The sequence below is a fragment of the Haliaeetus albicilla genome, chromosome 20 (assembly GCF_947461875.1).
Source record: "Haliaeetus albicilla chromosome 20, bHalAlb1.1, whole genome shotgun sequence".
Classification (NCBI taxonomy): domain Eukaryota; kingdom Metazoa; phylum Chordata; class Aves; order Accipitriformes; family Accipitridae; genus Haliaeetus; species Haliaeetus albicilla.
The window spans coordinates 24,249,906-24,265,713 of NC_091502.1; the positions used below are offsets into that span (position 1 = coordinate 24,249,906).

The 15,808-nt window shown below is 61.4% G+C and overlaps 3 protein-coding genes across 3 annotated transcripts; all 3 read left to right on the top strand.

The window, feature by feature from the left end:
* Positions 1 to 171: 171 nt before the first annotated feature.
* Positions 172 to 2,796, top strand: NDUFC2 (NADH:ubiquinone oxidoreductase subunit C2). Its single transcript, XM_069808554.1, has 3 exons — positions 172 to 416; positions 1,545 to 1,688; positions 2,595 to 2,796. Exons 1-3 carry the CDS (start codon positions 278 to 280, stop codon positions 2,642 to 2,644), a joined length of 333 nt encoding a protein of 110 aa, XP_069664655.1. The 5' UTR covers positions 172 to 277; the 3' UTR covers positions 2,645 to 2,796.
* A 5,422-nt stretch (positions 2,797 to 8,218) lies between these two features.
* LOC138690178 (thyroid hormone-inducible hepatic protein-like) lies at positions 8,219 to 9,529 on the top strand. The gene is made up of 2 exons (XM_069808555.1): positions 8,219 to 8,884; positions 9,153 to 9,529. The coding sequence occupies exon 1, from the start codon at positions 8,459 to 8,461 to the stop codon at positions 8,864 to 8,866; it is 408 nt and encodes a 135-aa protein (XP_069664656.1). The 5' UTR covers positions 8,219 to 8,458; the 3' UTR covers positions 8,867 to 8,884; positions 9,153 to 9,529.
* Positions 9,530 to 13,168: 3,639 nt separating this feature from the next.
* On the top strand, positions 13,169 to 14,997 carry LOC138690179 (mid1-interacting protein 1-B-like). The gene is made up of 2 exons (XM_069808556.1): positions 13,169 to 13,916; positions 14,665 to 14,997. The coding sequence occupies exon 1, from the start codon at positions 13,505 to 13,507 to the stop codon at positions 13,892 to 13,894; it is 390 nt and encodes a 129-aa protein (XP_069664657.1). The 5' UTR covers positions 13,169 to 13,504; the 3' UTR covers positions 13,895 to 13,916; positions 14,665 to 14,997.
* Positions 14,998 to 15,808: the final 811 nt, after the last annotated feature.

Consider the following 15,808-nt stretch of genomic DNA (forward strand, 5'->3'; position numbering starts at 1 on the left):
AAAACCCTAATTTAACGACAGACCGGCCTCCCTGGCACTGCGCAGCCAGTGAGGGCGAGCCGCGTCGGCCTGCGGGAACCCCCGCCCGATCCCGGGTAAAGCCGGCCGCTCCGGAGGGGGGGTTTGTGGTCTGGGGGTGGTTTGGGGTTTTTTTTTTGGTGAAATCCCTAAAAGCGGGGCAGGGCGGCGGAACCCGAGTGCGCGGCGGCGGTGGCGGCGGCGGAGCGAACGCGCTGCCGCACCGCTCCGACCGGTCACCTTCGGCGGGCCGGCCGCCATGGTGTTCCTCCCGGACGAGTCGCGGTCTTTGCCGCCGCCTCCCCTCGTCAATAAGGGCTCGGTCTGGCTGGGCTTCACCGGCTGGGTCGCGGCAATGCTGGACAACGGCTTCAACCACCGTCCCGTCATCCGATCCGGTGCGGCGGGGCTGGGAGGGAGGCGGGGGGGGCGGGAAGCCCTGAGGTGAGGGGCTGGGGAGGGGGGTACGTGGGGTTTTGGGGGGATTCTGTGGGATATGGGGGCGGGGAGGGAAGAGGAGGTAGCCCTGAGGTGAGGGGCTGGGGGGGTTAGAGGGGTTTGGGGGGCTGGGGACCGGCGTGTGTGGGATTTGGGGTGACTGTGAGGGATACAGGAGAAGGGGAGGGGGCCCTGGGGTGAGGGGATGGAAGGGATGGGGGGGGAAGGGGGTGCTCTGTGGGATTTGGGGTGACTGCGAGGGATACAGGAGCAGGGAGAAGGGGAGGGGGCCCTGGGGTGCGGGGATGGAGGGGATGGGGGGTGGGAAAGGGGTGCTCTGTGGGATTTTGGGGTGACTCTGTGAGGGATACAAGGGGAGGGGGCCCTGGGGTGAGGGGATGGAAGGGATGGGGGGGAGAAGGGGTGCTCCTTGGGATTTGGGGTGACTCTGTGAGGGATACAAGAGGAGGGGGCCCTGAGGTGAGGGGATGGAAGGGATGGGGGGGGGGGAAGGGGGTGCTCTGTGGCATTTGGGGTGACTGTGAGGGATATAAGGGGAGGGAGCCCTGAGGTGAGGGGATGGAAGGGATGGGGGGGGTGTGCTCTGTGCCATTTGGGGTGACTGTGAGGGATACAGGAGCAGGGAGAAGGGGAGGGAGCCCTGGGGTGAGGGGCTGGAAGGGATGGGGGTGGGAAAGGGGTGCTCCGTGGGATTTGGGGTGACTCTGTGAGGGATACAAGGGGAGGGGGCCCTGGGGTGAGGGGTCTGTGGGCAGGGGGCAGATGGGAGGTAATCAGAGGGGGCTGGGGAAGGGGCATTGTATGGGGGTGGAGGGGATTTGGGGTGACTTTCTGAGGGATATGGGGGGGGGAAGGGGAGGGAGCACAGAGGAAAGGGGGGGTCTCTCTGGGGGGCCTGCAGGTGAGGGTGCTGTAGGGACCTGGGGGGGGCCAACCATGGGGGTGAAGCGAGGAGAAGGGAGCTGGGGTGCGTGGGGCCAAAGTGTCGGAGGGGCTGGGGAAAGCGGGGGGCCCGTCTGGGGCTGGGAGATGGGCTGAGACAGGGGACGTTCCTCCTTCTGCTGCAGGTGTTCACCGCCAGATCCTCTTCGCTACCGTGGGATGGTTTGTTGGCTATTACCTCGTTAAACGTATGGAGTACGTACATGCCAAACAGGACAGAGAGTTGTTTGAGTACGTCAGGCAGCACCCGGAAGACTTTAAGGGAGCAGGTATTTAAGTTGGTATTTTAAGAAAGACATCGGCCTGCCATAACATACCGGTTAACAAGTGCTAATATATGTAAAGATGTTGCTAGGCTGCTTGCAGAATCTGGTCTTTTCTGGCAAGCTGTACTGACTGCTAACTCTTTCCTGCTTATTCACAATCTAAATTGCAACAGTATTAAGGTTTTTATGATATGAAAATAGTTATTTTTACTGAGCCGATCAGCTGCCTTGATGACCAACTCTTCCTCCTGAAGCTTTTTTTAATATAAAGATGACAGAGACAAAAAATAAATACAGACTAAACTTGTGCCACTGAAGGAAAAACAAAGAAACTAATGGTAATTAGAAAACGTGGGGTTTATTCTTGTAAAATGACAATCTTACTGTTTGTTCTTGTAAAATCGCAGTGCATGTCGATTTAAAAACGGTGTGATGAATATTCAGAAAATAAGCAGAGCAGGTGAAAAAAGAATAAATAGAAATGTCAGGAACCCTGAAGCCGCGTTGGCTCTTGCTGGCTTAGAGCCTTGGTGAAGAACAGCATTTTACTAAATGTAGTCACTAAGCCCAGCAATGCAATGGCAAATTGCGGCGAAAATTGTCTGTTTTCTAATAAAATACAGTTAGGTGACTCTGGCTGTTGGATTGTAATCCACATCATCCCATGTTGGGAGGAATATGTAGAAATGAAGAACTGTTAATATTGAGATCTCTTTGCAGGGATCTGTGGGGGGCTGTATGGAAAAGAAGTTAAGTATTCAGTTTATGCAGCAAGCGAATAGTGTGCTGTTGGTAGCAAAAAGCAGATCTTGGTGGCTTTGTTAACCTTAAGACTTAATATTAAAAATCTTCAGAATTTATCTCAAATGCTGATTAGGTTTTCGCAACTCTACCCATTGCCTTTTGTAGAAAAGAAAAGAATAGGAGAGCTTTTGGAGGATTTCCACCCAGTTCGCTGAGGATTTCTCCAGCAGTGATGTGTCGCGGGGTGCATCTACTGAACTAATTCTGTACCAAGAACTTCAGCGGGCTGGCTGTAACTGTTCAACCGTCCATGGCTTGGAAAATGAACCATTACTTGCTTTCATGTAATAAAACGTATGATTAAATACTTAGTGTTTAATTATTTGTTCTGCTGTTCCATTATGGTGTATCAATATATAGGTGACTGTTGTTTGTAATATGATAATAACTTTGATTCACCCTTTTTTCAGTTATTTTATTTTAATTGTGAAAAGGGAAGATTGTTCATGCAGTATATATCTTACCAAAAAAACAGAAAGTAGTTCTATGAATTCCTCCTTTTTATTTCTCATTGACGTTTTTCCTAACCCTTCAACATGCTCTGGACCAGCCCCTGTAGACACTGTAGCCGAAGTCTTGCTGTGAAATTAATTCTGTCCCGCTAGTGAAAATAGGTGCTCTCCTTAATTAATTCCCTCTCTATATTTTGCATTCTCGTGTCACTTTTTCTTTGCTGGGGGTGAGGATTCAACTTTCTACTTTCTCACTTGGTTGTTAGCTCCTGAATCCACATACTGAACCCAAACGTGTTCCAGACACGCTGAGGATCTGCAGCAGTTCTGAATTTCACTGCAGGGTGCTCAGTAACTCTGGAGCTTGACACACTTGCAGTTGAGGCTGCTCCAGTTACGAATGATTTTTATGAAATTCCCAGTCCCCTGCACTGTTTTTCAGGACCTGCCTTGGTTTCCTCCTGCGCTGCCACGTTCCCCGTGTGCGCTTGGTGTGACTTTCTGCTCTGTGCAATGTCTCAAAGCACTCTCTCCAGCTCCTCTTCCTCGGGGAAACCTCTCGCTGTGCTCTGGGTGCCGTTGCCTCACGCCTGCCTCCAGCCTGGTGCCGCGCTGAGGTATGGGACGGTTGGGTCCCTCTCCTTGCCTTGTCACCAGGGACTGATTCTGCTCCCAGGTGATGTTTCAGGAGAACTTAAGAGCTCCTTGGATCCGCTGGTGAAACCCAGCGGAGCTCCGTTTGCGGCCGCTGCTGTGGCCGCTGGCTCACCTCGCTCTGTCCCATCCCTCGTGGGCCCTCCTCTCTGCTCGAGGGGACAGGGACGAGCGTCCCCCTGCACAGGCCACGTGTCTGGGCTGTGCGTTCAGCAGATCCACACGTTTTTCTGCACGGAAAATGGGGATCGGCTTTTGATTACGTTGCTGTTGACATAAGGAAGACAGTCTTTACTGTCTTTACAGTGAGGGCGGGAAGACGCTGGAACACGTTGCCCAGAGGGGTTGTGGATCCCTTGAAGTGGTTACGATCAGGTTGGACAGGGCTTTGACCGCCCTGATTTAGTGGAAGATATCCCAGCCCGAAGCTGGTTCTGTTAAGGAGGAAGGTGACCATCGGCTGCATTAAATAGTGACCAGGGAATTACAGAAGGGACTCTGAAAATCCAGAAGGTCCCAGCCCAAAAGGAAGCACAAAAGCTCCCAGCGTGAGGGAGAGACCTTGGAGGGGCAATGGCAGGAGTCGAAGCCCGCTGGGCGCTGCCAAAAGCTCTGAGGGTGGTGAGGCGCTGGCACAGGTTGCCCAGAGAAGTTGTACATTCCCCATCCCTGGCAGTGTCCAAGGCCAGGTTGGACGGGGCTTTGAGCAAGCTGGTCTAGTGGAAGGTGTCCCTGCCCGTGGCAGGGGGCTGGACCAGACGGTCTCAGAAGGTCCCTTCCAGCCCAAACCACCCTGTGACTCGTTGTCCCTTCAAGTTCCCCATCATTGCACTGGAAAGTCCCCTCCCAGCCGAGCCCGTGTACCCCTGCCCCATGCCGGGGCACTCTCCAAGGCCTCCAGCCGGCAGAAAGCACCACACTGACAATGGTTTACAGCGCTCGTTTTATTAGCAAAGAGTGGGGAAACACCCCTCGGAGTCCAGGTACCAGCTGGAAAAGGGCTCGGCAGCCGCAGGGGACCGCCGGAGGTCGGGGCCACCGCCTTCGTGCCGCTCTTTGAAAATAAAGAGGAGGGCACGAGCCTGCGACTCTCCCAGCGGACCTCCCAGCACCACCAGATGCTTCTTCCTACGAGGATACGGCACCGGCTGGTTCTCGGGCGGTCGCGGCCGTCGCCGGCGTGCGGTGCCGGCGCTGGGAGATGAGCTGCCGCGGCGCGGGGAGGGCGAGCGGGGCCGGGGGAGAGCCCGCGATGGTCGACGGTCGGCGACGGGGACGTCTCTCCTTCATGCCGCCAGCGCTCGTCCTGCAACAGCGGCTGTCCTTAACCCCGAGGGCCATCCCCGGGAGATACCCGCTCCACCAGCCCGGGGGCGCAGACCCGGAATCCCCGGAGCCTGTGCACGGAGGGATGGGACAAGTCCTCTCCTTCGGCATAGAGACGGCGATCTGCGGCACCGGATTTCAAGGCGCTCCCCGGTAGATCCCCACCCCTGCGGAGCGGTGGACCTCTCCGGGGACATCGGCCACCCCTCGCCCCGTGGTCCTGGGCTCCGCGTCCCCCCAGCTCTTACCTGTCGTCTGGGGCAGGGTCACCAGCTGGGCTGCCCCTCGCTGGGGCTGATCTGCTCCAGGATCTGGCTGTACCGCCGGGTCAGGGCGTTGGTGTCCCTGGTGAGGTGGGTGAGGACCTGCTGCAAGCCGGCCAGGTGGTGGGACAGGCGCTCCTCCAGCTGGGCGTCCACGGCGTCGGCGTCGGCGTCGGCCGAGGACGCGTCGGCGTCGGCGTCGGCAGCGGTGGGGCTCTGGTCGGTGACGGAGGCCAGCCCTTTCTCCACCACGGGCTTGATGGCCTTGAGGAGCTGGTAGCGCTCGTAGAGGTCCGCGCGGCCGCCCGTGGCCGGGGCCGCCCCCTCCTGCTGCGGGAAGACCCCTCGGAGCAGGCTGGGGAACATCACCTCCTGCTCCATCTTCTGGGTGGCCGAGAAGTACTGCTCCATGGCCCCGCTCCCGCGGCTCCGGCAGCGCCGCTCTGCTCCCTTCTTGGGGTGCCGCCTGCTCCCCGTCCCCGCCGAGGGCTTTTTATGCGGGACCGGGGCACGTCCCTCCTCCGCTGTCCTCTCCTGCCAGCCTGGAGCCGGGCTGGACGGCCGTGGGGCCGGGCTTGGCTCCAGCCCAGCTGGGGCTCGGCCACGCCGTGGCCCTGGCTCTCTGCCGTCCGTCCCGGTCCGGCCTCCCGTGGCCTTGGCCCGAGCTGGACGGGGTCCTGCTGCGTCCCCGCGCCGGGTGCTGCGGGGCGGACGGGAGCGGAGGGGACGGGGACCTCTCCTCTCCTGTCCTGCCCCGTCCCCAGCCCCCGACACCTCCATTCCAGGAGCGTGGGGCCAGATCCTGCCCCTCGGTGCGGGCAGCAGTGCTGCCGGGGGGGCCGTTGCCTCTCCCCCCTCCTTGCTGCCACGCGCTCGGGACGTGAACCCTCCGCCGACGTTGAGCAACCCTCTTCTGTCCGCAACCGCTCCCTGGAGGCGGCGGTGGTGGCCGCCCCTGTGGAAAATCTCACTGGGGCTGCACCGCTGTGTGGTGTCCCACCTGGGATCCCTGGGACGGGGATGGGACGAAACGCCGCGATGGGAAACTGCCGTTTTGGCACGTGGCACGGAGCTGTTGCTTCCCACAGGGGAGCGCAGACGGGGCCGCCATCTCCCCCACTGCCCCCTCGGTGGGGCAGAGGCCACGGCTGGGGCAACGGCCAGCACCGCGTGTCCCTGCGGTGTGTGGCAATCGGGGAAGATTTGTTCTATTTGGGGAAAGGCCGCAAGGTCCCTTGTCCCTTTTGCAACCCTCGGTGGTGGCAGCTCTCCCGCTGCCCCCCCCTCCTCCATGTCCCAGCCAGGTATCTGCTGGGAGATGTCCTTCCCCGTGGGGACGTGTAGGCAGTTGTCACCCCAGCCAGCCCCTGGGAGGGGGCTCGCTGCCACGACTCCCCAGGACATGCGTTCCCTCCCCAGGCATCTTCTCAGCCCGTGGGGACGTCTCTGACCCAGCATCTCCAGCTCTCCCTGTGGCTCAGCCCAGGGCAGGGCTATGCTCTCCCGGTGGTGTCACGGCGGGGATGTGACAGCAGGAGATGCTCGGGACGACACAGGGACATCTGGGGGCACGTGTGTGGTGGCATTTTCCCCCCCCGTGAGCTGGGGATGGGGATGGACTCCCCAGGAGGATGGTGGGCTGGGAGGAGGCTTGCCCAAACACTGGGTCTGCGGCCGCAGAGACCCGTGGATCTCATTGCATCTCCCAAGGGCTCCAACGTCCCTAAGTGGCCGCCCCCTGGACCCCCCCCTGGGGCTGGGTGCCCCTTTTTGGCTCAGCGCAGCCCCAGCCGTGCCACAGCCTCACGGTGGCTGTGCCGGGCTCCAGCCCCAGCCCCTCTCCCCCTGCTCCTGCCATCGCTGCCGGGGGTGGCAGTTCCCCCCCCAGTCTCTCCCAGCAGGATGTGGGGGACCCATTTTTAGACGATGGGGTCCTTGGAGGCATAGGGAGGGTTTGGGAATGATTCATGTCCCGATGACAGGGATTTGGGGAGCGACCTGGGGCTGCAGAGCCCGTGTAACCCCCTGACGCGCTGCCCCAAGCGCTGTGTCAGCTCGGGGGGATGATGCCAAAGCCCAAAAAAGGGAGCAGGGGGGGCAGAGTGTCCCCCGTCTCCCTCTGCCCCAGGAGCCCTGCACCGTCCCCGCACATCCCAGCAGCTCCACAGTGGCCCAGCCCCAAAACCTGGCCAAGCTCCCTGCACGGGGCCAGCAGCACCCACACACCTCGGCGTAGCGCTGGGTCCCATCGCAGGACACAGCAGAGGTGACGGGGGCACCCAGTAAGGGACAAGAGGGGCGGTGGGGACGGGACTGGGGGGGAGAGGGCAGGCGGCAGGGGGGGCACCTGGCTGGGACGTGGAGGGGCGATGGGAAAGCTGCCACCACCGAGGGTTGCAAAAGGGACGAGGGACCCTGTGGCCTTTCCCGAAATAGAACAATTTTCCCCAATTGCCACACGCCGCAGGGACACGGGGGGACGGGCTGTTGCCCCGGCCATAGCCTCTGCCCTGGGATGGGGGCAGTGGGGGGGTGGCCCTGTCTGCACACCCCCCACGGGCAGCAATGGCTCCGTGCCGCTGCCACGGGAGTTTCACATCGTGGTGTCAGGTCCCCGAACACATCCCTGCCCGGCTGGGGGAAAGCCATGGGGAAGGGGATGTTTTTGGAGACCCCCATGGCTGAGCACCAGCTGGCTCCTCTGTCCCAGGCCCCCACATGGGACCCCACATTGCAGCACATCCCCAGTGGAATTTTTCCATACGTCTGCAGAAGAGGGTTGCTCAACGTCGGCGGAGGGTTCACGTCCCGAGCGCGTGGCAGCAAGGAGGGGGGAGAGGCAACGGCCCCCCCGGCAGCACTGCTGCCCGCACCGAGGGGCAGGATCTGGCCCCACGCTCCTGGAATGGAGGTGTCGGGGGCTGGGGACGGGGCAGGACAGGAGAGGAGAGGTCCCCGTCCCCTCCGCTCCCGTCCGCCCCGCAGCACCCGGCGCGGGGACGCAGCAGGACCCCGTCCAGCTCGGGCCAAGGCCACGGGAGGCCGGACCGGGACGGACGGCAGAGAGCCAGGGCCACGGCGTGGCCGAGCCCCAGCTGGGCTGGAGCCAAGCCCGGCCCCACGGCCGTCCAGCCCGGCTCCAGGCTGGCAGGAGAGGACAGCGGAGGAGGGACGTGCCCCGGTCCCGCATAAAAAGCCCTCGGCGGGGACGGGGAGCAGGCGGCACCCCAAGAAGGGAGCAGAGCGGCGCTGCCGGAGCCGCGGGAGCGGGGCCATGGAGCAGTACTTCTCGGCCACCCAGAAGATGGAGCAGGAGGTGATGTTCCCCAGCCTGCTCCGAGGGGTCTTCCCGCAGCAGGAGGGGGCGGCCCCGGCCACGGGCGGCCGCGCGGACCTCTACGAGCGCTACCAGCTCCTCAAGGCCATCAAGCCCGTGGTGGAGAAAGGGCTGGCCTCCGTCACCGACCAGAGCCCCACCGCTGCCGACGCCGACGCCGACGCGTCCTCGGCCGACGCCGACGCCGACGCCGTGGACGCCCAGCTGGAGGAGCGCCTGTCCCACCACCTGGCCGGCTTGCAGCAGGTCCTCACCCACCTCACCAGGGACACCAACGCCCTGACCCGGCGGTACAGCCAGATCCTGGAGCAGATCAGCCCCAGCGAGGGGCAGCCCAGCTGGTGACCCTGCCCCAGACGACAGGTAAGAGCTGGGGGGACGCGGAGCCCAGGACCACGGGGCGAGGGGTGGCCGATGTCCCCGGAGAGGTCCACCGCTCCGCAGGGGTGGGGATCTACCGGGGAGCGCCTTGAAATCCGGTGCCGCAGATCGCCGTCTCTATGCCGAAGGAGAGGACTTGTCCCATCCCTCCGTGCACAGGCTCCGGGGATTCCGGGTCTGCGCCCCCGGGCTGGTGGAGCGGGTATCTCCCGGGGATGGCCCTCGGGGTTAAGGACAGCCGCTGTTGCAGGACGAGCGCTGGCGGCATGAAGGAGAGACGTCCCCGTCGCCGACCGTCGACCATCGCGGGCTCTCCCCCGGCCCCGCTCGCCCTCCCCGCGCCGCGGCAGCTCATCTCCCAGCGCCGGCACCGCACGCCGGCGACGGCCGCGACCGCCCGAGAACCAGCCGGTGCCGTATCCTCGTAGGAAGAAGCATCTGGTGGTGCTGGGAGGTCCGCTGGGAGAGTCGCAGGCTCGTGCCCTCCTCTTTATTTTCAAAGAGCGGCACGAAGGCGGTGGCCCCGACCTCCGGCGGTCCCCTGCGGCTGCCGAGCCCTTTTCCAGCTGGTACCTGGACTCCGAGGGGTGTTTCCCCACTCTTTGCTAATAAAACGAGCGCTGTAAACCATTGTCAGTGTGGTGCTTTCTGCCGGCTGGAGGCCTTGGAGAGTGCCCCGGCATGGGGCAGGGGTACACGGGCTCGGCTGGGAGGGGACTTTCCAGTGCAATGATGGGGAACTTGAAGGGACAACGAGTCACAGGGTGGTTTGGGCTGGAAGGGACCTTCTGAGACCGTCTGGTCCAGCCCCCTGCCACGGGCAGGGACACCTTCCACTAGACCAGCTTGCTCAAAGCCCCGTCCAACCTGGCCTTGGACACTGCCAGGGATGGGGAATGTACAACTTCTCTGGGCAACCTGTGCCAGCGCCTCACCACCCTCAGAGCGAAGAAACTTATTCTTGAAGCCTGCTGCTGTGTACCCAGCAGGGAGGGTGGGAGACATCGACCCGTGCTAGAGACAGTCACCAGGCTCAGGATTCTCTTCAAAGCTCTCCCCCGGGTTGTCCCACCACTGCTGGTGCTGCCCCGTGCCCCACAGCTCCCCGTGCCTTTCTCCTGCCCGTCAGGGGTTTCTGCCCTGGAGCTGCCCCAAGCGGGTCTGAGCCTGGGGACTGTCCCCAGGGGCCAGCAGAGCTGCAGGTCTCAGCGCCTATGGAAAGCAGCTGCCCCCGGGACCCCAGCCCCATGTCCAGACACAAATCTTGGGGTTACGGTGGAGGGTCCCATCTCCTCTCACTCCTTCAGGCCATTTCTCCTGGCTGTTGAGATCACGCTGGCTTCAGCTTGTCCTCCCCGAGCACGGGCAGCAGGGACAGGGTCTCCAGCCACCAGTGGCTGAGTGGCCAGCCAGGGGGCCAGGGGCTCTGGAGGGGTGTGCTGGGGCCGGATCCAGAGCCGCCTCACATCTGAAATTGTCCCGGTCAGGTTGAAGCAAGGACAAGAGCAGTCCTGGGGGGCTCGGAGGACTCGGAGGCATGGGAGATCTGACAGCAAGAGGTGCTGGGGACAACATGGGGACACTCGGAGACACGCGTGGTGGCATTTTCCCCCCTCCCAAGCTGTGGCTGGGGACGTGCTCCCCAAGAGGATGGTGGGTCAGCGGGGAGGCTTGCCCAAACACCACGTCTGTGGCCACAGAGACCCAAGGAGCTCGTTGCACCACGGCCCAAAAGCCTTGCTTTTCTGTGAAAGCAGCTGCCGAGCACCAAGTCCCCCAAAACGTGGGGAAACACAAGTGCCTCAGCCAGCGTGAGGACTTCAGAGCAGATCTGCCCTCCGTGTCCCTCCTCAGCCTGGGCAAAGTTGAAGTCTTGTCTTATCCAGAGAAAAGGGAGCACCAGGGCGATACTGGGAGAGACCGAGGCCATCCCCAGTGCAAAGCCACCTCCAGCTGCGGAGCGACGGTTCGTGCTGCGGCAGAAGTGGAGCTGGAAGATGGAACTGGGGACTCCAGAAGACCTCTGAAGCTCCTCTGCCTCCATGCTGGTGGCAGAGCCGGGTATTGAACCGTGAGGAATGGAGGGACGTCGGTTCCCGGTGAGGTGAGGACCACAGAGCAGGTGATGTTGAACTTGACTGATGGGAGACGTTCCCAGAAAAGGTCTGTGGCGTGACACACCTGAAAGGACATGCTGACGACTGACGGTCCGCTTGCAATCCCCCAGCACCCCCAGGCCCCACTCTGCGAGCTCCTGTCTGTCCAGCCGGCCCCGACCCCGCCATCTCGTAGAAAACTTCTGCCTGCTCCGATTGCAGGGTATTGCATCACGCTGTCCCGGGGATGCGTCAAGCCCTGACGGTGCCCTGCTGCTGGCCACCGCTGTTGGACAGGGCTGATAAGGAAGGTGAGATCATCATGGAAAAGGTCTTTGTCCTTAAAAAAACGCAGCGCGGGTCCCCGGCAGGACGAGGGCAGATGGGGCAGATCCAGCCCTCTCCAGCGTGGCAGGGGGATGCTGGCTCTGCGCTGCCCTGGAAAGGCTCCCAGGGCACCGGCACCGCTGCCAGCCACCACGGGGAAACAAACTTCTCCATTCACATCCTTGGAGCAGGTCCAGATTGCGGCAGGTTATTTATATCTGCCTAATGACATCCAGTTAAGCAGAAAGCGGTGACCTGGGCACCCAGGCTCGGTATCGGGAAGACAGGAGGCGAAGCGTGGTTTTGACCCGAAACGTTACACACGTAAGGAATCCCAAATACCCTTCTCTACCCAGTCCCAAGAGGTCCCCCACCGCCCCCAAGGACGGGTGGGCTGCCAGCACGCCCGCCCCTCCCGGGAGGGCAGGTTCCCTGCCTGCACACCCCTGCCTTTGGATTCGGGGGGCTCTGGCCTCAGCTGTACCCCCTGCCGCTGCCTATTGCCCGCTCGGGTGGGTGCCGGGGGAAAAGCACCCCACGAATTCGCACCCGCGCCCCCCAGGCCTGGCTCCCTGGGTGGCCAGGGTGGCCAAGGTGGCCACGAGCCAGCACGGCGTCCTCAGGGCAAAGACGGCCACCGACCTCCCGGGAGGAGGAGGAGGGAGGGGATCCTTCCCCTCTGCTCTCTCCTGGTGGGACACATCCAGGTGCTGGGTCGGGTCCCAGCTCCCCAGTACAAGAGAGACATGGACACGCTGGAGAGAGTCCATGGAGGCCCATGAGGGTGATGAAGGAGCCGGAGCATCGTCCGTACGAGGAGAGGCTGAGCGAGCTGGGACTGTTCGGCCCGGAGAAGAGAAGGCTCAGGGGGATCTCATCCACATGTCTGAAGACATGATGGGGCTGTGGAGAAGGTGGAGCCGGGCTCTTCCCAGTGGTGCCCAGAGACAGGACGAGAGGCGATGGGCACAAACTGAAGTCCAGGAGATCCCACCTGAACGTAAGAAAAACATTTAGTTTTTTATTTACTTACTTCCCCCTAAATCTGCGGGTGGTCAAAGACTGCCACCGGCTGCCCAGGGAGGTGGTGGAGTCTCCATCCTCGGAGATACCCAGAACCCAGCCGGACACGCTCCTGTCGCTGACCCTGCTTGAGCAGGGGCTGGACTTGGCCGTCCCCAGCGGTGCCTTCCAGCCTCCCCACCGCTGACTCTGGCTCTCTGCCCGCCTGGTGCCCCCCGTGCCGTCAGCCCAGGAGCTCTGGCTGCAGGCTGCTCGCAGCGTCCCACCGGGAGGATGATCTGCCAGGCCTGGGCAGAGGTTGGGATGCCAGCAGGGCTGCTTTTGGCAGCGCCCGGTGGGCTTCGACTCCTGCCATTGCCCCTCCAAGGTCTCTCCCTCACGCTGGGAGCTTTCGTGCTTCCTTTCGGGCTGAGACCTTCTGGATTTTCAGAGTCCCTTCCGTAATTCCCTGGTCACTATTTAACCCAGCTGATGGTCACCTTCCTCCTTAACATAACCAGCTTTGGGGCAAACACCCTTCAGACATGTATCACCTGTTCATTATCACCTTCTTTCAGCAGGGTTCATTATCAAGGCCATTAGTCAAGGGTGGGCTCTGTGAGACCCTGCACCAGCCCTGAAGAAGGAGGGTGGCTGGCATGGGGCTCATGGGGGACTCTCCCTCTCCAGAAAAACCCATCACTTACTCTCCTTCCACCCTCCTCTAAACTGCCCAAATCAAGGCAGCTTTCCCACGGTGCTGCCTGCAGCCTGCCCGCACCAGAGGGCAGGATCTGGCCCCACGCTCCTGGTGCCCCAGGAACCGTGGGGATGGTGGGGACAGGAGAGGAGAGGTCCCCGTCCCCTCCGCTCCCGTCCGCCCCGCAGCACCCGGCGCGGGGACGCAGCAGGACCCCGTCCAGCTCGGGCCAAGGCCACGGGAGGCCGGACCGGGACGGACGGCAGAGAGCCAGGGCCACGGCGTGGCCGAGCCCCAGCTGGGCTGGAGCCAAGCCCGGCCCCACGGCCGTCCAGCCCGGCTCCAGGCTGGCAGGAGAGGACAGCGGAGGAGGGACGTGCCCCGGTCCCGCATAAAAAGCCCTCGGCGGGGACGGGGAGCAGGCGGCACCCCAAGAAGGGAGCAGAGCGGCGCTGCCGGAGCCGCGGGAGCGGGGCCATGGAGCAGTACTTCTCGGCCACCCAGAAGATGGAGCAGGAGGTGATGTTCCCCAGCCTGCTCCGAGGGGTCTTCCCGCAGCAGGAGGGGGCGGCCCCGGCCACGGGCGGCCGCGCGGACCTCTACGAGCGCTACCAGCTCCTCAAGGCCATCAAGCCCGTGGTGGAGAAAGGGCTGGCCTCCGTCAATGACCAGAGCCTGCCTCGCACCGATGCCGATACAGCCTTAGATGAGGGTGCAGACAGCAATCTGGAAGAGCGCTTGTCCCATCACGTCAATGGCTTGCAGCAAGTTCTGACAGACCTCACCAAAAACACCAAAGCCCTGACCCGGCGGTACAGCCAGATCCTGGAGCAGATCAACCTCAGTGAAGATCAGTCCAGCTCTTGAGCCTGCACCCCCAGCCTCTGAGGTAAGAGCCTGGGGAGATGCTGTGCCAAGGAGGAGCTGGCTGAGGGGTAACACACTTTGTCCTCTTGCCCCATAGCTGGGTCGCTTTCTAATGTTTGCGTCACACCCCCAAATCCCAGGAGTTATGAGTCTGCACTTCATTGCTCAACAGATACATCCTCCTGGATTTGTCTTTCTCAATTGCCCACTGGTGCAAGCTGTGCCACTGAACAAAGGTCGCTTTGTGAGCTCCGCGTTGGCCCCAAGGCTCCTTGCAGCATAGGCAATGTCTGGCTGCTGCTGGGCAGAGACAAAAGATCCCAGGGACAAAAGGGCAGGGTGGTTGGAGGACCCTGAGCTCTGGACTCCAGAGCTGCCAGACACTGGTGCTCCAGCTGTTTTTCTTTTTTTCTCTGATGGAAAACACAACAGAGTCATTTTTAGGGAGCAATTTGGCACATTCAGGTCTCCAAATGTCTAAATTTGACACGCCACCTGCAAACGGCTCAGACACTTCAATCTTTCCATAGCCTGGAAAGCAAACCCATCCTCCATGATGGTGGGACTTTCATCCCTGAGGGACACATCCCTGTGGCTCACCAGAGATGGGGCTCGCAGTCAAGGTCCTTGTAGTGAAATGGAGAGCGTAGAAAGGTGACAGCAACAACAGGGAGCACTAATAGGGACTTTACAATGTTAACCCTCCTTTTGGAGGAAACCAAGCCAGGAATGAGGACATCCTGGCCAAACTGTGTTTGTTATCCCCACAGGGTGATCTGTCGTCCACAGCCCAGCGGCACTTTTTCTCCTGTGCCAAGTCCCACCGAGGAAGATCCTTCGTGAGCAGCCCAGAACTCGGCCGTCTGCCCGCCGGGCGCTGCCTGTACCATTCGACTCGCCCTGCAGCTGATCCTACTGGCAACCTTGCTGCTTTGTTTCAGCCCTGTCCCAGGAGGATTTCTGCGGGGCAGAAATGAGTGTTTCATGTTATTGCTTTGTAGAAGGCATCTGTAACTTCGAAGCTATGCTTTTTTCTGCTTGTGCCTAAACCCCGCCAACCGGTCTCTTTGATAATGTAAATGAAACGCAAAGCCTTGTGCAAATGTGTCCTGTGTTTCCTACCAGCTGTCGCTTCTGCATAGCTACTGTCCCCCGGCCCATGAGGATGAGGGGACCTTGGCCACCGAGGCCACACTCCAGTGCAGGGAGGTGAGCTGGGTTTCTCTGGCAGGGAGTGGGAATTGGGTTTGCGTCAGGATGGATGGCTCTCCCACCTTGCAAAAGCTTGGTGTAATCCTACCATCGCCCTGTTCTGGGTGCTGGGATCCCAACCTGCTCTCCAGCATCCTTCCTTCCCTTCCCCAGCATCCTTTCCTTTCTTGGACCCCCAACTTCTCAGCTCCCCACCCCAATCGGTACCTGCACATCCCTTCCCTCGGCCCACACTCATCCAGCCCTTCAGACCCAGCACCATCTCCACCACACACAGCCCTGGGGACAACCTGCCGCAATCCCCGCCAGCCCCAGCAACACCAGGAGGCAATTCTGCCTCCTCCCTGCTTCGCCATGGCACCCTCCAGAGCTAGGGGCAGAGGAGGAGGAGGGGATGCTCAGCTGGGGTTAATAGGAAGGCAGGATTTTGCTCACATTCGATTCCTGTGAGCTGTGGGGAGACCAGGGGCAAAGCCCTCACTGGGTGGGTGGGCAGGGGGTGCAAGCCCTGCGTGGGGGGGTTGGAGTCATCAGCACAAGCTGGGTCCCACCTCCAGGTGACTCCTTCCCTCCCAGACACATCACCTGGAGAAGTCCTACTGAGCTGGGCACTAAAGGGAGACGTCCCCTTGCCTCTTCAGGCCATTTTAAAACAAATTCAGTTGTTGAAATAGCGCTGCTTTGGCTGAACAAACACTGGTC

Excerpts from the sequence above, each read along its gene's own strand:
- LOC138690179 (XM_069808556.1), top strand. The coding sequence starts at position 13,505 with ATGGAGCAGTACTTCTCGGCCACCCAGAAGATGGAGCAGGAGGTGATG.
- LOC138690178 (XM_069808555.1), top strand. The coding sequence starts at position 8,459 with ATGGAGCAGTACTTCTCGGCCACCCAGAAGATGGAGCAGGAGGTGATG.
- NDUFC2 (XM_069808554.1), top strand. The coding sequence starts at position 278 with ATGGTGTTCCTCCCGGACGAGTCGCGGTCTTTGCCGCCGCCTCCCCTC. Across the intron at positions 417-1,544 it reads CCGTCCCGTCATCCGATCCG|GTGTTCACCGCCAGATCCTC; the intron begins GTGCGGCGGGGC and ends CTTCTGCTGCAG. Across the intron at positions 1,689-2,594 it reads GGAAGACTTTAAGGGAGCAG|AAAAGAAAAGAATAGGAGAG; the intron begins GTATTTAAGTTG and ends TGCCTTTTGTAG.